At 57.1% G+C, this 24,150-nt stretch overlaps 1 protein-coding gene across 9 annotated transcripts in view; it reads left to right on the forward strand.

Annotated features, from left to right (window-relative positions):
- AGAP1 (ArfGAP with GTPase domain, ankyrin repeat and PH domain 1) overlaps positions 1-24,150 on the forward strand; it is a 409,905-nt gene that overhangs the window by 119,865 nt on the left and 265,890 nt on the right. For 5 of the 9 annotated variants that reach the window (XM_045197999.2, XM_024564316.3, XM_053919243.2 and 2 more), the window contains exons 2-3: positions 17,231-17,289; positions 21,979-22,066. In XM_045197999.2, coding sequence (XP_045053934.2) covers positions 17,231-17,289; positions 21,979-22,066 — 147 coding nt within the window. Of the gene's footprint in view, positions 1-17,230; positions 17,290-21,978; positions 22,067-22,731; positions 22,744-24,150 lie in introns of all 9 variants that reach the window. The other 4 variants (XM_045197998.2, XM_053919239.2, XM_053919242.2 and 1 more) reach the window with 1 other exon arrangement.

The following is a 24,150-nucleotide window of genomic DNA, read 5'->3' on the forward strand; positions in this document are numbered from 1 at the left end:
GGGATGACAATCTGTCTATGGATCCAGTGCCCTCAGGGAGCATTTGGGTCATTGGAATCCTGCAGAACCTGCAAAATGCAGACCAGGTGTCTCCATAGGCCTGGGCGTCTCTCGGCAGGAAGAGGCTGGGGTGAGGGAGGTCTGGAGATGTGCCCCCAACGTGTTCCCCCACTGAAGGATCCTGACACTGATTGGCACAGCTGTGCTGCTGCTTGGGGTGGGGGGGTGTGGAGACACTGGGTGTGTGAACCTCCGAGCCTGGGGTTAGAGACTTCCAGCTGTGAGTGCACCTGCCCCCAGAGAGTCTCCCTCTGCCTCAGCCAGCCCCTGTTACCTGGCTGCCTGGGGGTGTTGCCGCCCTGGCTTTAGTGTTTCTCAGGGAATCCAAGACAAACACTCCCGTTCAAATAGCGCTCGTCCAGTGCTCCTCCCAGTGTGAGAGAGTACTTGCAACCGAGAAGTTGAATGTGAGTTGTGTTAAATGTGATTTTTTTTTCTTAGCGAGGATACAATATAACATGCCGGTTGCCAGACTGATGTTAGTTTAACCTGCTGTTCTTAGTTATTTTTCACTTGAAATCGGGCTTGCTTGTTTAACGATTCGGAGCAAGGCCCACGAGCGGTCTGCTCATTTTTGGTGGTGCAGCCCACAGCACTGACGTCCGTCTGTGCTAGACAGCCCAGCGCCTGGAAGAGGGGCTTGCCTCCAGGCCGAGCGCGTAGACTGATGGCTTTATCAGCTGATCAGCATCAGTGATGTGGCCCTTACATTTCATCTCACAGCCTTTTTTCCTTCAATTACGGTTGACACTCAGTATTATATTCCTTTTGGGTGTGCAGCATGGTGGTTAGACATCCATATAACTTACGAAGTGACCCCCCCCATAATTCCAGTGCCCACCTGGCACCACACGCAGTTATTACGGTATCATTGACTTCATTCCCCCTGTTGGACTTTACAACTGCCGTGACTGTTTGCACACCTTGGGTTTTAACTTGCCTTGGAAAACTTGCCTTAAGAAGTTCCCTTGTTTGACTACAAGCATTATCCCATCCCTTCCCACGTGCTCCAGAACTATTTTAAAGTATCGCGAGTTACTTTGTTAAAACAATTAGTTTGTATAAAGCTGCTGCTTCCATCCTCTGTGCTCAGCGGAAGTTCACATACATAGCCCATTTCCCCCTCTTATAATAGCAGGCTTGCGTCTTTGCTCTGGTGGGCTTTGTAGAAAATAGTAATTAGCCCCCAGGGCTCCAGGTAAGTGTGCATCCTAGAGGGAGCGGGCGGGGGGCAAGTGAGCAAACAGGTGTGGAAGGAAGGCGGCCCTTCCTGGTACTTGTTGCTGCGTGTGTCCTTTTGTTCAAAGGGATGAAGAGGGGATTTGGAGCCCTAGAGGTTCAAAGTGTGGTGGAGTTTCCCCTTTGGGCCAGCGTCAGGTAACAGCAGTCATGGCTAATAACGCGTGGTTTGTCCGTCCCTGCGGCCAGTCCCCCGAGGGTGGAGTTACTTTGGTGTGAGACCTGGGTGGTGGGTTGTGCAGAAAACCGAGTGCTGGCGAACCAGGTTGCAGTGCACAGAACCCCAGGGCCTCACTTCATTCCGAAGCTCTGGGCCATCACAGAAAGCCACTTTTCCCACCTGCCTTTGGTCGGAAGGCCTGGAGGCCAGGACTCTTAAGCTGTTTGCAAGGCCGATCTCTGTACAGGCGAAAGTGCATCCCCTGTACCTTTCGGGTCTTCCTCCTGCATCACGTGCTTCCCACATTTACGCGTCTGCTTCCTGGGACGTAGATTTCCAGAATTCGGGTGGTAGCTACATGAGATTTTGAACTGAGAGTGAATTCTCTACGGTAACTTTCAGACGGGTGACGCAGGCCCAGCTTCTCCGTGACTGTCCTTAGGGTGCCGGTGCGCATGGCCTGGCCCAACGTGTGGGCCAGGTGGGCGTGCAGGACTCAGAAAAGGCGCGTTTGAAGGGAGCCTGGGGTGGGCTCTAGGACACTGCCCGTGTGGCTGGCCAGCACCCTGTCGTCAGGCACCAACGATTTGTAGTGAAGTCTGAGATAGTCACAGTGCGATACAGGTTTTGCCACCAAGCACCTGCCACACAGTTGTGAGTACAGCTCCTGTTTGGGCACCTTTCTGGACTTCAGAATCACAGATCAGCTATGGGGACCTGGCCCGTGGTCTGTATCGTGAGGAACATCGCTGGTTTTCTTCAGCCTTGGCCACTGTCTGCTGAAATTTGAACTTCCTTCAAGTCTAAAGGAAAGTCGGGAAAGCTGTCGTTGGGCAGGCCTTCCTGTTGTTAGACTCTTCCAGCTCTGCAAGTTTTAAACTGATGGGAAAATAAAAGAGGATCACATTAGGTATGTCCAGGGGTGTACTTGGCTTTGGAGTTCTGTGCTTAGTCTTGGGCGCTGCACCTGTGCCAGGGTTAGGGACGCAAGGTGCTTAGGGTCTTCTTTGAAAACATGCGGCCTCCCATATCACACACCTGTGATTCCCCGCGTTGGCAACTCCAGGCATCAGGGTGCAAGGCTCCCAGTGCCGGCCTTTGTCGGACGACTCTCTTATACTCTCTAATCCCCATTGGTTCTCGTCTGTTCCTGCTCTTTGTGGTCCTTCCCCCAGGTACGACGGCCGCCGGCGCCCTGTGAGGTTCGTGACCGTCACCAAGGCCAGAAGGTTTCAGAGAGGCCCTGTGTCAGAGCAAGGGCAGTTTCCTGTCACCTGATACGCATGTGTTAGGGCAGCCTGTTGACACAAGTATCATTTAATACAGAGTGAGATTAAATGATAAATGATTGATTACGTCGTCGAGTGTCGCTCTCTGCATCCCAGCCAGCCTGCTAGTACTCCCTGGGACCCGCCGCGGGCAGCGCAGGTCCAGCGCCGCACGTGTCTTCAGGGCGTTCTCTCGCTGTCCGGGCGGATCGATTACAGCAATAAAGCGATTCATTGACAGCCCTGGCTGAGGTTAATAGTGGTTTAGTAATGTATAGCTGATTTTCAACAGTACGTTTTTTTGAGTGGCTTTGTTCTTTAATTTCTGATTCCCTTGATTGGTCACTCAATTTGTGGCATGTTAGACTGTTTTATACAGTTCAGGAGAGAGAAAAAAAAAAACTTTAGTGGAGAAAAGGGGAAGCAGTAGTTAAATGAAATAAAACAAAAACCTGATACATCCTTTGAACTTGGTTTGTTACAGAAAAGGTTCGTGGGGGGCTTAAAGAAACAATGTAACTTCAGGTCTCACCTGAAACAGTTTGAACTAATGACATACTCAGAGTGGAGCCATTCGCTTGATTGTTTAGGAATTCACGTGCTCTTTGTAAATGGCTCCTGATAGTAATTTAGGGCACCCAGTTTGGTGGTGGTGGTGGTGGTGGTGGTTATAAGGTCAAATCGCCCCCTGGAGGCAGGCAGAGCCGCCTGAAGGTCAGCTTGGGGCCCCTCGCACAGGCAGGTGCTGGAGGCTGGGGCTCTGTCCGGCTTTGCTTGTTCTCTCCAGTGGGAGCCGGTGTTTCAGCATGGTCACCTGTTAGCATCTTTCATTCCATCCCCCTGGGCTTGCAGAGTTCTGCCGCCACAGCAACATTCAGAATGGCGTGTGCCACGGGGGTTCCTCCAGGTTCGGTGCAGGCCCAGCGCAGCCCTCTGGCTGGCCCACAGCGGACCGACCCCTCTGGTCCAGGAGCACAGGAGCCGACTGTAAAGCCCAGCACCACTATGCTTTGGTGAGGAGTCGTGTTGTCTCTCCGTTGGCGTTCACCACCGTTCTTCCAGCTTCCAGGGCGTGTTCAGCAGCACGGGGAGCAGGGCCCAGTGCCTGTCCGTGGAGATCGGTGTGCTGCCGGGGCAGGTGGGGACGCTCTAGTGAATCACAGCTTCGTGGGACACTTAGGGGAAGGTGTGACTGTTGTTTCTCCATACCAGTGCCTGTGTGTTCATGTCTGCCAGTTCTGTGATAGCGAGCCCCTCTCAGGCAGGACGCCTCTCTCATTCTGCCAGCTCAGAGCGCTGGGCTTGGTGTGCAGACTTGTGAAGATGCTGTGGGAGGGTCAGTGAGGGGCCTGGGGGCCCGAACAGGCAGCGCGTGTCCGCGAGGGGGAAGCGAGTCCCTGCGGCCTCCAGAGGGTGGGAGGATTTGGGTCTTGCAGAATCAGCCGGAGTGTGCCAGGTAGCATAGCGGAGACCCTGAGTGAGCAGGCGGGTTGGGGTTTCTACAGTTAACTCCCAAGAAATCACTTCTCTTCTCCAGATCTGTATGATGAATGCCAACAGCAAGCATTGTTAGAAAGATGGTATGTTTTCCATAATGAGTTTTTATTTTTAAATGTTTTTTGGCATAAGCTGTTTTCTATAGGAAATCTCCTTTAGGTTACTGGGTTTTTGCTGTGATGATCGAAGCCATTATGTCAATTGGAAACGATGTCACCACGAGTCACATAATGAAAAGAGTGAAGGTTTATTTATTGACGACCGTGCTTGGGGTAAAGCACAGGCAGCTGCGGCTGCATCTCCAGGCGGCGAGCAGAGGTGGTATTTATTAGGCTCAGCAGATTAGCAGAAAGAAGGCGGCCTGGTGTCTCTGCACCATTTCCGAAGTACCACCCGCTGCCACTGCTTCCGCCCCACCGGGAGCCACTGCGGCGCAGCTGCTGGCTGGTTCTCAGTTACCGGCCGCAGGGGCTCGCTTTCTCGTGCGCTGCGGTCCGTGAGGGCGTTCACACCTGTCCGTTTTCTCTTCTGTTAGCTTACTTAAGACACTACTGTACGTACTCCTACAGTTTTAAAAGACATCAGTGCATGCCTGTTTTCTTGGCTGGTGTAAATTCAAGGATGGGTCTTGGCCCTTTGTTTTCTTATAATCTGTTGTTTTTGTTTTTTCAGTTGGCTTTCAGTTCTAGCGTCACTGATGGACGTGAACACTCACAGCTGCTAAAAACAGGCTGCTATGGGTCAGAAGCCTGTTCACGGATGCGGTGCCAGGCGGTGCCAGCCCGGGGCGTGTGAAGGGCCACTCGGCCTCTCCTTATCTAGCAGTTTTAAGAGACACATTTCAGTTGGTGGGAGTGAAAGGGACAGCAGGGTCTTGTTCTCACGCAGCCCCCTGTGGGGACATCACACGGTGTGGAGTCCCTTTCTGGCGTGACCCTCGGGTGCCAGGTCTTGCATGATGGAGTGAGCCTGCCGGTTTGGTCCACACGCAGGGACTTTATTCAGGGGACTTGTCTGGGTACCAGGGGGACACAGATTCTTTGGAGTGGGTGTCCATTTGTTTGCGGTGGTTCAGAGGGACTCTCGTGGCCCCTTGTCCTCTGTGCCTGGCATCGCAAGGGCTCCTTTCTGATGCAGCTCCCACCCTCTCTGGCCGCCAGCTCAGGTTTCTCAGACGCCGCTTCTTCAGCTGATGCGGGTGGGGGGTGGGGGATGACAGGTATTTACCCAGAGAAAACACCCGAGCTAACTGTCTTGTCTACCCTCTTCCCCCAAGACAGACCGACCCATTGGCTGTGCCTGGCCGTCCTGGCACTAGGAGCTCGAGTCTGTGACCCAAGAGGGCACACGGGGTATAATAGAACCTCGGAGTGCGATGCAGTTGTCCCAAGGGCGGCATCTGCCGTGGCGTGGGCCGGCACTCACCGGGCAGCACGCCCTGGCTCCGGTGGGTGATTGTCCTTCAGGATTGTCCTTTAGTTCTTCCTCCAGGTTCGGTGCGGAGTAGGGTCGCTCCCTCGCTGCGGCCCAGCGACGGGCAGCCCTGGCACCAGGGTTGATAAACAAAGAGGAAGAAGGAGAGGACAGGTTGTTCGTGGATGAGTGGATCAGAGTCAGAGTCAGCACTGGGGAGGCGCCGGGTCACGTCTGACGGGGGGGGTCTGATGTAGTCGGTGTGTTTGTGCGGGGTTAGCGCTGTGCCGTTTCTGCTCGCTCGTGTTCCACAGGAGTCCTGATGGGTGTGTGGTGAAGACCTTCCCGGCTGGTTTCCAAGCTGGTCACAGAGCAGGCGCTCTGGCTGGGGCTAGGGCATTGCAAAGGACTCTCCCCAAACCTGCCCCCCACCCCTGCCGCCCTTCCCCACTCGGCCCGACGATGGTTAAGGATTGGGCAGGAGTGGCTGATAGCAGTCTCTCTTGGCCCCGGTTTCCCCCGTGTCCAGTGAAGGGATGAGCCCCGGCCCCGAGAGCGAGCGCCAGCCTCAGCACCAGGTCTGGGTGTCGGCCACCAGGCGCGTTTGCGTCCCGGGGCAGTCAGTCTTCTCCGCGGTGGGAGGGTTCTGTGTCGTTTCCTGTTCTTTCAAGTCGACACCGGTTCCCAGGGGGAGACGAGTTCCTGGGTTCTGTCGGGTGATAGTGACTTCTCTCTTAGCGTTCCTGGGTGACTGCCACCCTTCACACCCAGGGACTTCATCCCCAGGCCAGCCTTGGAAACGTGACTCTGATTTGTAGTAAATGTGATAACGTGACGTGTGTATCCAGTGCCACGTGAGCCCTAGAAAGACCGTTTAGCTACCAGGGTAAAATTGTTGGCATATAAGAGTGTCCCGAGCTGTGGAGCGTTTTTATGAGTTTACACGAACCAAACTGACGGCATCACCAGGAGCAGGGTCTCCGGGTCTCCGGAGCACAGTTTCCCATCGTCCTTTCCGCCTTTGGGATTGAGGAGAGAGCGGGAGATGACGGAAGGCAGGAGACAGCAAGGCCGAGGCGGAGTCGCACAAGGGGAGAGTTAATGAGATGGTGAGCTCTCTGGAGGGTGATTGGCTTATTTCGAAGATGTGTTAACCTCCCTGCACAGAAACGAAGGACGGGGCTAGCCTCGGGCAAAAGTAACCCTTTCACTACAGAACTTCTGGGCCTGGGACTCCCCACCGTGACCTGCCCCGGTGGGAACTGATGGTCAGGTCACCCTGGGAGCTCACTTTCCACAGGGTCCCTTTCTCGGCCGTCAGAATCCATTCTGGGTGAGTTTCCGCAGGTGCACGTGCTTGACACCTGGTCGTTGTACTTGGATAAAACGTGCAGGTGAAGCCATGTGACCCCCGACGCCCAGGGTGTGAGACGTGCGTGCGGACATCCGTGTGGGGACATCGGGGTGACCTTCCAGCTCGTTGTGTTGTTTCTCACAGGGCGTGGGTGGGGCTTTGTTACTTATTAGCACACCTGCAGACCGGAGGCCGGCACAGCAACTTCAGTCCCCGGGCATCTCTTCTGAAGGAAGGGAAGGCCCGTGGTGCAGCGGGTGGCTGTCTGCAGCGGGAGGTGTCCTGGATGTCCCCGCTTCCCCGTGTGCTCACACCGGCAGGGCTGAACCGTCAGTCCTGTTTCCCGAGCTGTTCGGGCACCTGTCCTCTGCATCTGGTTCCTCGGTGTTCCTGTTGGAGTTTTGGGGTCTTGGGCATGTATTTGGGGAGTACTTTTCCTTCCATCCCCTGTTCTTCCTGGAGTCGGCGAGGGCCCCATCAGTTCTGTCACCCTTCCCTTTGCCAGCCCTGTGCTTGAAGCACGCTCTGGGCATGTCCTCCGGCCCTGGGTCCCTGCTGATGTGGCTCCTCTCACAGAGAGCCCGTCCGAGCGGGCCACCAGCCAGGCTGCGCAGACTCTGCTGTGAGCATCCGAGCCCCTGGGAGAAGCGGAGGTGGGGGCTGGGACTCTTTCCTGATGTGGAGCTGATCTTCATGCCCATTGTGACCAGTGCACGGGTGCTTCTGCTGCTGCTGAGATGCAATCCATCCTGTATCTCCAGGGACGCATCGGATGCCTAGCAGGGAGTCTCGGCCTCTCACAGTGCAGGGAAGGAGCTCTGGGGAAGGACCACGGAGGGGGCGGGGCGGAGGCAGAGGGCATGCAGGGCAGGGAGTGAAGTCTGGCGCTCCTGCCACCCAGCTGCTATTTGAGGAACGGGCCGACTGTGTCTGTTTTTAGCCTGGTTTTGTTGTTGTGCCACAGCAAGGCGGTCACAGCCTCCGCGGCCACACCTGCGTGCTGCCCGCCAGGCCGGGCCCTGGGGAAGCTCTTTGCATGTCACACCCTTGGTTCCAGCAGCAGTAGATCACTGTCCCGTCCATCAGTAGGATGGGTCAGCCGTCCACGGCGAGAGCTCAGAGATGCGCAGACAGGTGGAGCTGAGGGAGAGACTGAGCTGAGCCCAAGGCTGCTGCCACAGTCAACAGCTGCAGGGTCCCACTGTCAGCTGGCAAGTCAGACCGGCAGGGCACCGTCAGGGTCTCCCAGACCACACCTCCCTCTCAAGCCCCATTGTGAAGGGTCTTTGCCGTGTCCCCTGGAGGGTGGTCTTCCTGCTCAGAGGGGCCACAGGGCCACAGTGGCAGTAGACCCTTGTGCACGCCTGTGCACACAGGTATGTTCGTGTCAGGTCATGCCCTGTGGGGACGTGGCTGGCAGGGCTGGCTGAGCAGGTGGGCCGTGAGCTTGCCTGCGGTTTGCACCTCTGCCCAGGAGATTTGGGGCTCAGGTGTCAGGCTGCATGCTTTGCTTTCTGGTCTGTACTGTGCATTTAAGGACGTTTGGTGGTGTCGATACTTTTGAAAAATGCTTCTTTATTCCCCCGGACTAATTCTGGCTGGTGGTAAAGTTCTCTGATGGCTGCATGCATGCGATGAAAATAACGTGATAGTAAATGTGTGGGTGGCCGGGAGCACGGTTGACACAAGCCCGTTCTGCCCAGTCACCGCGGGTCACAGCAGTGCAGCTCTGACCTCGGCCGGGGGGTAGGGGGGGCTCTTACTTCCCGGCTCACACTTGGGGCCCGTGCGCAGCCTCCCTTTTACTGTCCAAAGGATACATTTTTAAAACAAATGACCCTGGAAAGGTAGGCTAGGAGGGACTTTGTTTCACAGGTGAGTGCCTGGCCCCCTCCCTGTCAGCTCGCAGGTCTGGCCCTGAAGGGGCGACATTGTGTCAGAGAGGTAAAGCCCAGATCTGAGCGTTTGCTGTTCTACATTTGAAACATTTAGGCAGAGGTTTTAGTTTAAAATAAAAGCAATAACCAAGACACAAGATGTGGTTTATTCTTAGCCCTAGGCTCGGAGGATGGGTGGCGTGAACACCTCAGCCTTGGCGGGCGCAGACGCTGGATTGTCACCCCGTCCTGGGAGCTGAGCCCGGCGGGGCAGCCTTCCGCCTGGGGAGACCCGAGTCGGCCTGGGCTCGGCGCGTTGCTCTTCGGTGTTGTTGCTCTTGCCGTGTCTCTGGGTGAAGCAATTGTGTTTCCTTTTTGCTCCTGACTCCCCCCCTTCAGTCCAGTCTTGGTTTTGAGAAGTCCAAATCGGTGGCTTTATTTTCAGCGTTCTAAATCCGGCTGTGCAAACAACAGTGAGTTTGGGCCTGCGGGTCTGGCAGGGATCCCGCTGCTATTTTAAATGTGCCAGAAGCCTTCTTGGAAGTCAGGCCTGGGTTTTCTCTGATTAGGCTGTGAGCCTGGGATCTCAGAGCACTGGGTGGGGGTTGTTGACTAGAAAGTTCTACCCCTTCCTCCCGATTTTATTCCCTAGGCGGGGCAGGGCCCAGGGAAGTCCCCCCTTTCCAGAGGGACCCCAGCTCTGTGGCAGGTGCGGCATGCTGGGACCTTCTCTCCTACTCAGCATCTGTGCAGACGGACACTGTCCATCCCGGGAGGAAAGCGCACTCTCAGGTGGGGATGCTCATGCATTGCCACGACAACAAGCAGAAGTACAGCTAACACAGCTTCCAGATCTGTTCAAGACCTCGACCTGAGACGGGCCAGTGTCCACCTGGGGCTCCCAGGAGCCTGTGGCTTTGATTCACCCCTTCTTCCTCCCTCTCCAGCCACACAGCAGGCTGGGCCTCAGCTAGTCCAGCAGCCGTGGTCCTCTCTGGATGCGCCAGGTCACGTGTCAGCAAGGACCGCAAGGAGGGTGCCAGGGGATGACTCAGACTCGGTTACCTGGTGCTGAGGGTGCACGTCGGCAGAGGCCTCGTGGGGAGAGAGCCGGAGCCTCTTGCTCTGGGGACCTGCGTCTCAGTTTCCTTCCCCTCGTCCTCAGTGGCTTCCAGCCCGCTTCCCCTCCCCTTCCCAGCCCCCAGCTCACCCACTGGGATGCAGCCCTGACTGAGCTGGGGGACAGGAGCTGATGACATCCAGGAAACTTTGGGGCAGGGCGTAGATGCAAAGTTACGTTTCCTAGGAGCAAACACCCAGTGCATGCGAAGCTCTGCAAAGAAGTGACCGCCGTCAGGCGTGTAGCCTCAGGTAGATGGCACGGCCGGGGTTGCATGGCTTTCTTCAGAGGCCACGAGCCACTCCGCTGCGGGGGGGGGGGGGGGGGGGGGGTCCGATGCCAAGCCTGCACAGGGAGTTTGCCTTTGAATGTTCCCCAAGGGGCTTTGCTGGGAGATGTGTTCTGTGTCCAAAGCCAGGTAATGGGGGGACTTCCTGGCAGGTACCACTTGGGGACTGGTCCCCCATGGCGATCATCACCCTGAAGGCGTACCCCACCGCTCACCTGCCCCCCCACATCGATGTGGCACCCCCTTCCCTCCGCCCCATCACCTGGACACCTGCCCTTTTCACACAACTGTTCTGGGGGGGCTGCCCTGCTGCCTCCACTCTTCCTCCCCCTCCCTCCCGAACCTCCACCACCTGGGTCCACGTCACGTCATGTCACATTTCTGACATACCTCTCACCGCCCCCCTGACCTGGGTACTACCCTGGCTGCCTGCTCCTCGTCCTCTAGGTCCCAGCCCCTCGGTGCCAGCCCCTCAGAGACATCCTGCTGACTACCGCTGCCCCCGGGCAGCCTCTCCCACTTCCCACCCCCACACCCGCCCAGAACCCTGTGTTTCCTGCCGAGCTGCAGTCCAGGCCTGTCCTGACAGATCGCTTGTGGGCCCCTCTTCTCAAGACCGTGCTGCTTTGGGGCGGGGCAGGTCGGTGCTGTGAGGGAATGGTGCGCACAGCCCTAGAACTCGCTGTGCGCTGGGACTCGGACAGGTCTGTGGAGAGGCAAAGCCCAGCGCTGTGCGGGCCGGGCTTGGGTCTGGGCCGAGAGTACTGTTGGGGGCAGCCCCTCAGGAAGCAGGCACCAGAGGGGGGCGGCATGCGGGGCACCCCCTGAGCCATGGGGGATCAGAGAGCCCCTCACTTGTGTATGTGAAGGTCACGCCTATTACGTTACCGCTCAATGGGCCCTATGAGAACCAGTAAGATTCTCTGACACACACAGAGGCTTAGGCAGCACAGAAACGATGGGGACCTTGTTCTGGTTCCCTCCCAGTGATGCCTTGTGATGCTCAGGCATGAGGCTGGCCTGCAGCGGCCCTGCGGTGGGCCCTCCTGGCCGCCACATGCGGGAGTGGTAGTCTCACCGTGCTGTTCCTGTCCAGAAAGCGGCTTCGTCACCTTCCTTATCACTAAGGCAGTGCGCGTACATTGTGAAGAGTTCCAGCAGGGCCGGGGTCAGTCAGAACAAGGCCCCCCCCCAACCCGGGATGGCCACGGGCACAGGTGAGCTGGGTGTCTGCTAATTAATCGACTGCCCGGAGACCAGCTGTGGGTTCCGGCCGCGTGCTGGAGCCGGTGCGTGCGCTCAGCATGCCGTGCGAGTCTCGGGCAGGACGTGTCCTCGTGCAGCCGGTATGTGTGGTTCAGGGTGTGTGCGGCGTGCCCTCCCACGGTGGTGTCTGCTCCGTGTGGGCGGGAGCTGCTCGGGTGTAGTGGCAGGTGCGTGGTGCAGCTCACGGGGGAGGGGGCAAGAGGTGCAGGCGGGTGGGAGGCGAGGCAGGCGGCACCCAGAGCTCGTGTGTGCCCAGGACATGGGAGCATGGCACCAGGGGCACAGAGGCCACTGCCCTGCCGAGGAGCTGCGGGAGGAGCGGCCCCAGGGTTCCCCCAGATGCCCCTCAGCCTGGTGAGGCCGAGGTACCATTGATGTTAGTGGCCGCCGCGGCCCCTCTGTTTTGGGTGTGGCAGGGTTTACTCCCTTTCTGTGCTGAGAGCAGAGGGGGGTCGAGAGGTGGGCGGGTGGGCGCAAGGGGGGACGGGGTGCCGGGACTGGAAGTGAGGGGGTGGGTGCTGCCATCCCCAGTGAGGCGGAGTTTGCATGCTTGTTTTGTTTTCCAACTTTTAGTCCGTTGCTATGACCCGTGCTGACCTGGGCGTTAGTGACAGAAGGGGACCCACCAGTTACGAGAGGTTATGGAGATCAGGGGGGACATTTAAGTAGGACTGCGAGGCAGGCCCTTCGGCCTCTTCACCGTGTGGCCCCTGTCGCCGTCCCTGGGACTTGAAGTGGGGACCGAGCCCACGGAGAGGAGGGGTGGGTCCGGGTCTGTCCACCAGGTCAGCAGACCCGCTGCCGGGATTCGATTGGCCGGCATTGCAAGCTGATGGGCAGCATTTTCGCTAACGTGGGGCGCAGCCACAGAGCGGGCGGCGGCCCCATGAAACTGCCGCCTGTTACCTGTGCGTCCCTGCAGCCTCACCCGTGGGAAAGAGATCACTCAGGACAAGCCCTGTGCCCACCCTATGGAGAGAAAGAGCCCCACTTCTTCCCTTTGGATCTGCATTCGGTCAGGGCTCTTTGCCGCGGGCCCCGTGCAGCAAGGGCGGGGGAGGCAGGGCGTCTGAGACCTCATTTTGGCCTGCGCTCAGGGCGTTGTGGGAAAGGGTTTGCTCTCGGTGCTTGTTCTGCCGTCATCTTCCGGGTCCACCTTCCTTCTCATCAGGCCGTCTCTTAGCATAAACAGTAACTGCACCTGAACTTGAAAATATTACCTTCAGGGCCAGTTACGTCCGTCACAGGCCTGACGGATCCAGCACAGGAATGGACGGCCAGACGTCTCAGCCTTCTTCCCTCAGTGTTCACTCCGACCAGGAGTTTTCTCGCTCATCTCGGCTTTGCCTTAACCTCACACCTCAGGCGGCGGTTGCCTCCCGCCAGCGTCTAAGCGGCACTGCAGAAGTCACCTTTTATTTAAGTGACGTGTGCAGAAAGGACGGTAGCGGTCCGCTGTTCTTCCTCGGAATGGTGGCGGTGAACGGAACCTGTCGATTTGTTCCCTCTGGCAATATCTGATTCGGGCATTCTCATGAAATGCCCTCACTTCAACCTTTTTATTTTCTAAAACTTTCCAATTTCGTTTTAAGTGTTAAAATGCTTTCAAGGCTCCGTAAAGTGTTACATCGTATACCCGGTAGGACTCTGACTTCCGCCCGAGATAACAACATCCTTCTGCCTCTTAAGACACGCCAGGAGGTGTTCCTGGGGTCCCTGTCTCGGGCACACTTCATCATAGCAGCCCTGCATGGCCGGTGGCATTATTGTTCCATAGTTACTCATCACACATCGGCCATAATTTGAAAGTTCTGCTCCATCATCCTCCTTACAGAAGCTGCCTTACCCAGGGCTCAGCCGTGAGGGCCCACCTACCAAGTGTGGGTTGAAGGCCACTCTCTGAGGTCCCTGGGCTGGGGGGTGGAGTCTTTCAAAAACACCCACTGGCAGTGCACTGGGAAATAGAGGCACAGGAGGGGACCTGGCGATGGGGGTGGTCGGGGCCGCTGGGCGCCCAGCCAGCCCACCCTGCATCCCGGCTTCTGTGGGCTCCTAGGAGGGCGAGGCTTGTCGAGACTCCACACACAGACCTGTGCCCTCCTGGTCCCAGGTCTTTCCGCACTCGGGGAGGGGCGTCCGTGTCACCCCCAGAGCGGGGCACAAGGCCCAGGTGAGTCCGGCCGGTGCGGGGCCAGGGCCCAGGGAGGCCTCCTGCAGACTCCAGCAGAGCCTTGCTTTGGGGCTGTCCTGGTGAATGTGGAAAGCTAAAGTGGAAAACAAGGCTTTGGGGCTGGGTACCTCGGGCGGACTTTTCATAACACCGTAGCTCGCAACTCTACTGTACATGTAAGGTCACATGTACCTCATTCCAAAAGTCTTGTGACCCCTTTGAGCTCCCACTCGTTAAAGGGATCTCCAAATACTTGATTGTATTTCCTCTTTTCTAAAACCCCTGGAGCATCCTGGCCAAAATTTTATCTTCAGAGGCATGAAATACCCTTCGGAACGTGAACAGCCACAACCAGGTTGCGTTACGCCCCGTAAGGGTTAACAATTTGAAACCCAAGTTCGCAGTCTGTTTTAAAGGTGGTGCTTGCATCCCCGGGAAGGTAAGCCTGGGAGGACTGCGTGCCCCGCTGCCCCCCACCATCTCGCAGCGGTGGTGTCTGTTTCCCGCGTAGGGAACAGTGGAAGCGGGAGCCCGTGGAGTAGGGGAGCAGAGATGCGATGCTTTGCCTGAGTGGCCCAGGGAGCTGGGGAAAGCATTTGTGAGGCCCCCCCACCCGCCCGGAGCAGGACTTCAGTGTGGAGAGGAGGCCCCACCCAGGTCGGAGCTGGGAGGCAGACCCCACCTCAGACTGCTTTCCCTCCTGTCTCAGGTTAACAAGAGTGGGACGTTGGGTTACCCCACCACAGCCTCCCCAAAAAGACATCTGCAACAAGCCCCGTGGATGCCCCTGGCTTTGTAACGGTGAAGCAGAAATCAGGTGGAGCCCAGTCACAGGTTTTAGCAGTGCTGAGTTATTTGTGAACACTTATTCTGAAGCAGCGCCGGCTCGTGAAGTGCCTGCCCCCTGAGGGGAGCAGCGTGATACTCTGCGCTTGCACGGAGAGGCTCTGCACAGGTGCGTCTCCCGCACCCAGGAGCTGTAAGCAGGCCTCCCCCCTCCTGCTCGAAGGAGGAAGGGAATGTCCTCTTCCTCTGCATCCTCATCCGCACATCCGTCCCCTCTGCTTGCCTCACCCGCAGGCAGGGGTCTTGTCAGCCCTTCCTGACCCGCCCTACGGCCCTATGCTCAGAGTTCTGGGACTGGCACCGGCAGGCAGTGCAGCATTTGGGACGCTGCTGAGGAGCGTGTAGGGGAAAGGACCAGCCGTCCTCTGGGAAGTTACAAACCTGTGGATCCTCAGAGCTCCGGGGCTGGCCACGTTTTGCCTTGGGCTTCCTCCGGGGGTGGGGGGTGGGGGTGGGGGGGGACGAGAAAGGACCCGGGGGGACGCTGGCCATGTCAGGAAGGACTCAGAGCCGCATCGGGCCTCGGGAAAGATGCGCATTTTATTCCAGTTATTCTAGAGATTCAAGGATTTTCAAGTCAGAAATTATATCACACTGTGGAGAATAGGGCCTGCGAGCATCTGTGGAGCCCTCTGCCTGGCAGCCCTCTCGGGTCTGTGTCCACCAGCCCTGCCTCTTTCCTGCTGCCTCGGAATGGGTTTATTTCCTTAGGGACGCGCGCACTTCTGCCCCCAGCGCGAACGGGCTGCAGCGGGAGCCCCCCCACCCGGCCAGCACCCCTGTTCCCTGTGATGAGCTTTATCTTTCCTGTCGGGGCCCTCATCTGCATTTTGGCTTTCTAGATTACAAATGCTTTAAACCAAAACCAAATGCTCCTTCGCGTGTCTGCTGCTAAAAAGAATTAAAAAACAAAAAACCACCACCTTGTGAGATTCAAGGTCTTGAATAAACATCTCAGTCTCCGAGATAATACGTGGTTTTTAAATTTCACCTGCAACTTCAGGTTCCCTTTTTCACCCTCGTGTGCAGTTCCCCGAGGTTTGTCTGGAGCTGGTGTTTGTGGTCACTGGAGCAGAAGGGAGGCAGTGGACGGAGGGGCCGGGTGGTCGGTCCGGCCGTGGCCACGTGCTGTGCTTCCAGGGGGTCCTGAGGGAGGAGACAGGAGAGTCTGTGGCTCTGCTGGGGAGCCGGCCACCCCTCTCCAGTGCTCCCCGAACGCACAAAGGAGGTGGCTGATTGGCACCCCCGGATGGCGGCAAGGAGCTGATGACGCAGTCGGGGTCTCCGCAGGTGCCCCGCCCACCCCAGGCCTCACTGTGCTCCTGCTGTTTGGTCCAAGGAGGTTTTTCCAACAGGAACATTTCTGGCTTTCAGATGGGGGCGCGTGTGCCGTGTGCAGTCTACCGAGGGCCCGATGGTTCCTGGTTAACGTTGCGGCTCCGCACAAGGGTCTCCTGGAAAAGCAGGCCTAGAGCCGAGTCCCTCAGTTTGTGTTACTGGCGAGCAGAGAGTGAGGGCGTTTGTGGTCAGGATGGATTCTAAGGAAGTTCGGGGGTGGCAAATAAAATTTGTCCCGGGAGTGAGCATAAAGAGAAATAGCCGATGCCTTTTTTCCGGTTTTCTCTTCCTTGTTTTGTTCTGCGGCTCACTGCCCTGATGGCCTCAGGTCTGTCCTCTGTTCGACTGCCAGGGTCAGTGGGGACCACTGTCGAGAGGTGACCGGCGTGCGCTAGAGGTGGTCCTGGAAGGAGAGGCTCAGAAAAAGAAGCTTGTGTGTTGAGGGAGGAGCTTTGCTTTGAAATCAGCCTTGAATCCTTTGTGGCTGTGGCTTTTGAAAGAACAGGGGAGGGACCTGGGGACTTCTGGGGACCAGTGCAGAGCGACTCTCCTGAGACTCATCAAGGGCTTCAGCCTGCACATTGTCCGGAGGCTGGCTGGGTGCAGGCGACTGGGCTGGGCGCTTGGGTCAGCTGTGTTGAGCTCGTGTCCCCAGACCTGCATGTGGGGCTGAGGGCCAGAGACGGCCGGCCAGGGGAGGCCACCCCGTGTGCACTAAGGCTGCAGCGGGGCGGGGCCCCCTTGTCTTTCTGGCGTCCTCAGCGCCCTGTGTGTTTGAGAGAAACAGAGTCAGAGCTTTCACCGCCACAGCGCCGAGCATCCCACTGTGGACGTGAGGTTTCAGAACCAAGTCCTCCTCCTCTTCCTCCTCCTCCTCCTGCTCCTCTGCCACCTCTTGGCTGGTGGGGTTCAGTCAAGTGGCTTGTGGCAAAAAACCCCACAGTCGACTCTGACAGGGTCAGTTCCTATTCGAGGAGCCGGGAGCCTCTTGACTCTCCCCACTCAGGAGGGTGTGCCGCCAGGATGCCCTGGCCAGGGTGGGCCTGTCCGGCCAGCAGGGGCCTGGAGATGAGGAAAGTTACTGTTGGGGGCCCCTTGGGGTCCTGGGCAGCATGGGCCTTACGGTCTAGGGGGCAGAATGCAGACGTGGCACCGGGACTGCCGTGTGGGCCCAAGAAAGCCAGTTTCTCTGGGGTGGCCGTGACGCCCTCCCACCAAGAGTGGTGCACACCAGTGGTGTGTCCTCTGGTGTAGAAACCAGCCCCCAGGGGCATTTCGACCTTGCACTCCAATCGGCCGTGTGTCTCACTTGGTGTCCCCTCCTGTTTTACAGATGCCTTTGTGAACAGCCAGGAATGGACGCTCAGCCGCTCTGTCCCAGAGCTCAAAGTGGTGAGTGCTCCCTCCAGCCTTGGCAGTGGTCTGTCCCCACCTGTGGGGAGGGGGCTTCGTCACAGGCAGGGTGACCTGTGAGTACACCCAGGCCTGTACCCCAGGGCCCCGAGGTGGAGCTTGCCTCTGGGGGTGTCCCTGGAAGGGCCGGGTGTCTTGGCAGTTTGGGGCTGGAACCCGAGTGTGCCTGTGCATCCATGATGGGCGGGGGTGGGGGGGTATCTGTCTGATCCCTCCCCGTCTGTGTGTGTGTGTGTGTGTGTGTGTCTCTCTCTCTCTCCCACACGCACACGCACACGACTTCATTCACCCTTTGCCAGATGCCATGGGAAGTTTCTCTGACGAGTCACCATGCTCTGGAACTCGTCCTTAAAAAATGGGACTGTTTTTACTGCATTACAAAGTATTGAGTGGTATAGCATTAGAAGGAGGATTTTGTTTGTGTTGCAAACTTTGAGTGTTCTTTCAGTGACATTATTTAACACTTAAAATCAGCGTATGGAAAGTGGCCTGGGTCGCTTGCAGCCACACCTGTGGGCACCCGCCCCTGGTGCCTCCACTTAGGAGGAAGGAAGGGACACATGCCCCCTGAAGGGACTGTGCTCTTTGTTGTGAAACGGTGGCATTCAGGGGACATGTCTGTGTGTGTTTGTATGTGTGTGTGCATGTGTGCAATGCATGTGTGCACTCACGTGCATACATGTGTCTCCGTGGGTATATATGTATGTGTGTGGATGTGTGTGATGTGTGCACGTGTGTCTGCATATGTTTATAGACAATGTATATCTGTGCACATGTGTGCGTACCTGTCCACCTGTGTACACCTGTGTGTGCAATTTTCCACAGCGGGGCTCTGGTGCCCCCGGTCCCGTGCACTCAGATGGAGCTTGGCTCCGGCACGGACCTGCCCCGTTCTTTTGAGTCCATGTTTGTTAGCAGCTCCAGCCTGCCTGCCCAGGGACCCCCAGGGACCTCCAGAGGCCCTTGGACACTGTCCCCCAGTTGGACACGGGGTGGGAGACAGGACCCTGGGATCGCTCACTTCTGAGATGAGGAGATCAGGCAATAGGAATGTCCAGATTTTTAAGAGAGTGTGTATTACTTTTGGGTGTGACTTTGGTCACTAGGAAGCACGTTGTTTTCTTAAAGGAGGAGGACATGTGGGGCGGCACCCTGAAATGGGGGTCCACGGCACCATGCCCTCCTGTCCCCACTGCCATCACTTGCGTGGTCAGCCGGCCCCCCACCCCCGAGCGCCAACCTCCTCTGGGGCACCTGCCAGTGCGTTTCCTTCCTCATGGGAGACAAAGGGCCCGGCAGTCCCGCGCCCGTCTCAGGAGCCGGGGCTGCAGGCCTCACCCGGACACGGCCACCTTCTGCTGCCTGTGTTCTGGAACCCTGCGCCCAGCGTGGTCCGGAGGCACCTGTCGGGTGGATGCCGCACAGTGGCGCCGTGGTTGCCGGGAGTTTATCAGGAAGACTGGCCAGTTTTGCGCACACACACTAGTGAGACCACAGTGCCGTCTGAGTCCTGCCGTGGGAGGGAATGTGGGAATGACATCTCGGCGACGACAGTGAGGACTGTCCCTATGAGGCTTTTTCTCCATTCGGGCATGTGGTGGGTGCTTCACCTGCCACCTCATTTCATCCTGACCACTCCACAGACGGGGAAACTGAGGCTTGAGGGCCATGAGAACTGGCCCAAGGAGCCGTCACACGCAAGGGCGGAGCCAGGCTGTGAGCTGGGAGCGTGAGCTCATACCAGCCCTGCCAGAAGTACTTCCTGCACCGAGGACACGTTCCCCGTCTTTGCCGTCCCACGTGGTGGCCCCTGGCCCACGTGACTACGGAGTACTGAAGTGTGGCTTGTGTGACGGAGGGGCTGAACTTTAAATTTTTGTTTAAATTGGCATGGCCACCTGCGGCCAGTGGCCACATGATTGATGGCCCGCTGAGTATGGAACCCTCAGACGCAGGCCTGGTTTTGAGAGTCAGCAGTGTCGAGGGTGCCGCCAAAGCCTGCAGCGCCAGGCTGGCCCGTAATCGAGGCTGCTCACCACCTGAGACCTTCTCTGCTGGCATCAGAACAGCGTGCCATTGTCTGAGGGAAATGGCTGGGATAAACGGAGATGGTTACATCAAGGGGAGGCATGGACTCTGTTCCCCCAGAGTGATCACCTGAAGGTTTCCTGGGGTTCGCTGCCGGGGTTGACCCCACCCGTGGACGAGGAAATGTGAGTGACTCGGCAGGTCTTAAGGGGGGGGACGTTCTTTGCATCCTGCCCCAATCTGTGGGTGGGCGGCTGGCTCTGCTCCCGGCAGGCACCAGCCCGGTCGCGGTGGCAGGCAGCTCGGCCTCGTGGGGCAGAGTCCTTCTGTGTTGTGGAGCTGCCTGAGCCGGCAGAAGATGCCCCTTTGTTCAGAGACAGCCCCTGTGTGTCCACAGGGCTGCAGTTGTCTCCTGCCCTAGGCTCCCCCCTCGCCGCCCGAGACAGGTGGCCCCTTAGGTCAGTGCCTCCGGAACCCCTGACTCCGTTGCACAAACGCAGCAGCTGAGTGACATAATAGTGCGCCTCAAATGGGCTCTTTCTGTCATGTATCGCAACCCATCCTCTGGGATCTGTCAGAGAAAGAAGTCCTACTGTTTGCTTTCTTCTCAAGAGTGCTGGCACCATGCCTCGTGAGTCCTGAAGTCGTGTTAGGGTTAGGTCATCAGTGACAGCTGCTTTTGGTGCCACCGTGGAGCCAAACACTGGTCCCTGGGTGCCAGGCGCACAGTTGACGCTGCTGTCTGAGCAGAAGGGTGGAGACAGCCGGACACCTAGCCCGTACAGGGGTGTGTTAGCTGCTTGTCACGTCCTGCTTGTGTGTCTTTGATGAATTCCCACCTGGAATTTTTACTGAAAGCCTGGATTTCCTTCCCATCAAGAGGCAGGTGCAGCGGGTAAGTGGTGATGTTTGGGACAGCAGCGAAGGCTCTTTGGGGAGAGGCCACGCTCCCTTTCTTCCTGGGAGGTGGCGACAGCGAGCTCACATCCCGCTGGCTCGTGGCCCTGCCTGGAGGGTGATAGCTGGCGGTCACAGCCCTGGCCACCTGGAATGCGTAGTTCTTCCCCGGAATTGCAGGGCACCCTCACCGTGCTGCCTCGGCGCTCCCCACGGAGCCCGGACGCCCCGGCCGAGCAGCGCACACTCCCTCCTGGGTGCACCCGGGGCAGTTCTGGCCCCCAGGCAGCTGTGCCGCTGGCGGAGCATTTGCGTTCACCCGAGTGGTTGGCTGTTGGTCTGTGCCCGTGGCGTGCATGTGTGGGAAGGTCTGAGGGGTGGCCGTTCAAACCGCAGCACACCCATCTCCCTGACCCCCAGACCAACGGACTTGTGCCTCCTGAGGGGCCGGCCTGTGCTCGCAAGCCCTGGGCACACATGAAGGGGCACGTTGGCACACTCAGAAAGCACGGGCTGCTCAGCATGCGCCGTTGAGCATTTGCCTCCTCAGGAAGGAGGAACTCGGATCTTAATTAAAAATTTAATTCTGTGGCATACTGTTCTGGATTTCCTCAGCATGGAGCTGACAAACAACGGTGCCCTTGAGCAAAAGAATATAATTGATAGGGAGAAATTCTCGGATTACAGAGGCCTAAGGTAAGAAGACAGTGTGAGTCAAAGCAGGAAGGGAAACAACTTCATTTAGGATCTGTCCACAAAGTCTGGCTCTCGGCTGTGGGAGTACAGCCGCTCCTTCATGCTTCCTAGTGTCAGGGTCATTCATTCACTCACTCATTCATTCACTCATTCATTCACTCGTTCGTTCATTCACTGACTCGTTCCTTCACTCGTTCGTTCATTCACTTACTCATTCACTCATTCTCATTTGCTTGCTCACTCATTTGCTCATCCACTCAGTCATTCATGTACTCTTTCATGCGCTCAGTCATTCATTCAGGCACTCATTCATTCACTCATTCAGCCAGTGCTGCTGAGAGTCTGCCAGCTGGCCTCAGTGCTGGAATACAGGGGCGGGTCTCTTGTTTTGTTTCTCTTAAAGAATTGATCTCATCGTGTTGAAACACAGATGGGAGAGTTTTGTGGGAGAGGAAAAGATTAAAAGATGGGAAGATGTTCTTCAGAAGCAGCTTCCCAGAGAAGGTGGAGGAGGAAGGAGACCCTGAGCCAAGGGGAAGGAAGGCCCAGGTTTACGAGAACGTCAGAGTGGTGGGCACCCACTTCCCGCCTGGTGTCTCAGTTGTGGTCACGGGAGCTTTTCCCGAAGATGGAGGGCCTAAGTAAAGCCAACATCGTTCGTGCCCTCCAGGTCACTTCAGCCTGCTCTCACGTCACCCTGACTCTCAGTGGGTGCTCTGAATCTGGGAGGACCACAGTCCCCTGTGCAAGCCGCGCCCCCTCTGGCCCTCCCCATGCCGCCATTCACCTGTGTGGCTCTTTCCATCTCGTCTGACCTGGCTGCAGACTCCCGCTGCGGAGTCTGGATCGCAGCGCCCCAGGGTGCCCTCCTCATCCCCACCCACTTTGTTCGGCCTGCACGGCCCACGTGGCACCGCGCTCAGAGTGCAGAGGGTTCACAATACAGAGTGCGCTGGCTCACGCTCCGCCCGTTTTAACTCTCTGTTTGCAGTTGGCCGAGTAGACTGATGTCCTGGTCCTTAACGATCGTCCCTTGCTCTGTTTCAGGGGATCGTGGGCAATTTGGCCAGTGGCAAGTCGGCGCTGGTGCACCGCTACCTGACCGGCACGTACGTCCAGGAGGAGTCTCCCGAAGGTATGCTGTCTGGCAGGCAGGCTCGAGCTTAGCAGAGCTTAGCTTTGTAAATTTCTCTGTATCCTAAATCGTTACTTTGACGTATCAGCTCTTGAGAAAGTAATCAAACACCAGGCAGTAGAAATCCTTAGGTACATTGTTTTTCCCTGTAGTATTTGTAGCCAACCAGTTAGAGTCACTGTGGCATTTGGAGCAAGAATAGACCATGAAATGCTCTTGAACTTATTTCTTTCCTAATAGCTCTGTCCTTGTAAATGTTAATCCAGCCTTACTCCCTTAAATATTGCTGGGCCATTGCTCTGCTTTGGACATTGAGCTTATACATAATTAGCAGTCCTGTGGCTCAGTCATGGATACGAGCCATTCAGGAGACCATGTGTTGGAGTGTGTTTCCCCTTTGCATTGTGTTATAAGCAGGTAATGATCATTTTGCACGAAAATAAGATACTTCATTTGCCACTAGGCTTTTCCTTCTTCAGATAACACTCTTATTTTTGCTGTAACTGCAATATAGTAACGATAGGAGCCCATGCAGCCCCTGTATATAGCTCACAGGTCGTTTTTCTAAATTATATTTTCTCTCCGTGTAACCTTTTCAAATCCAACTCTGAGACACTGAATTTCTGGTTCCTTCTTTTTCTCACTGGCTGTTCCATTCTTTGCAGATATGGACGCAGGTAACTATGCACTTTCCTCGTGGTAGCGCTTGTCTTGTGCGGAGAGAGAGGAGAGGCGCAGCTGTGCACCGTGGTGCCCCTGCCCTCCGCGTCCTGTGCGCCATCCTGTCGTGTTTTGTTCTGCCTTTTGTTAAGTTCAGCATCCCACCCTGTTTTGTCCCTAGATGTGTTTTTAGCCGTAGTCTGAGTAGCTTCCCGTGTTTCCTGTAACACCTGTTCCAGCGTTTAACTCCTGCCCTGGGGACTGGGACCGAGCAGAAGGGGCGGGTGCTCTGGTCTTCGCTTGGGGCTCTGCCATTGGCTTGTGGAATTTTGCCAACGTATAAATAAAAGAAGCCTTGTGGCGGTCACATCAGAGGCTGAGCCGACGGTTTAGGAAGGTCGAAGGTGAACATGAGGGCTAAAGCTGGGGATCGATGAGAAAACACATGCCATCCGGGGAGAGGTGTGCGCAGGTGCTAGAAGGCCGCATGGTCTAGAGAAAGGTCAGGGGCGGGTGGAGCGCAGGCAGACTTTCTGCCTCCTCCTGCCCTCCTGCTGGGTCTGTCCCTGCGTGGGTCTGAGCACGGCTTCGCCTTTCCCAGAGTCAGGTTTTCTGTGTGTCCCGTGGGTGTGGCTGCTGTGTAGTTTGGTGGCGCCCGCAACTGGGGGCCTGGGCAGCCTGCCTGAAGGGGAGCAATCACCTCTTCACAGACCACCACCCACCCCATCCCCAGGTGCTCCGATGCCAGTCCCTCTCTGACTTTGTTGCAGTGCCCTTGCTCCTCTGGCATTCGGGTCCCCCGTCTGGTGTGGTTGGTGCGGGAGTCTCCAGCGGTCTCTCTCAGGGACACCTCTCCCGCCCCGTTTTGCCTGCGCCGTGGCTGTGCCTCTCCCCTTTGCACGGGTCCCACTTTGTCACTCGCATGTGGGCCCGACTGGGGTGTCTTTGCAACTGGCCTTGTGTTTTGATGAGCACAAAGGCATTTCTGCTGAATGTTCATTTGAAAAATTTAAATTGTCCCCCAACTACGATCTCTTAATAGCCCACCATCGGTTTTTCAAGTAACACGTTTGACTCCACTGAATTTCGTGGTAGCGCACGCAACTTTGCAAATGCGTGATTTTAGAGGGTAGGAAAGCGTGCGTTGGTATGTGAAAGGGCATTCCTTCTTCATCTGCACAGTGAAATACCTCGTCCCGCCGTGGGCCCCGTGCCCAGGGCCTCCTGGGTCAGGAGGAAGATGGTCCCCGGCCACCTGGCCACTGCCCGCTCACTGACTGCCTCCAGGTCAAGGGGTTTCGGAGTGCTGGGCACCCCAGCGGATGTTCACAAGGGCCTGCAGTGGGGACTTGTGCCTGGAAGTCCCTTTGCCCCCTCGAATCCCTGTTCCCCAGGGGCTGGCCACCTGTGCCTGTCTGGAAGCA

This window comes from Desmodus rotundus, chromosome 2, assembly GCF_022682495.2.
Source record: "Desmodus rotundus isolate HL8 chromosome 2, HLdesRot8A.1, whole genome shotgun sequence".
Taxonomy (NCBI): Eukaryota; Metazoa; Chordata; class Mammalia; order Chiroptera; family Phyllostomidae; genus Desmodus; species Desmodus rotundus.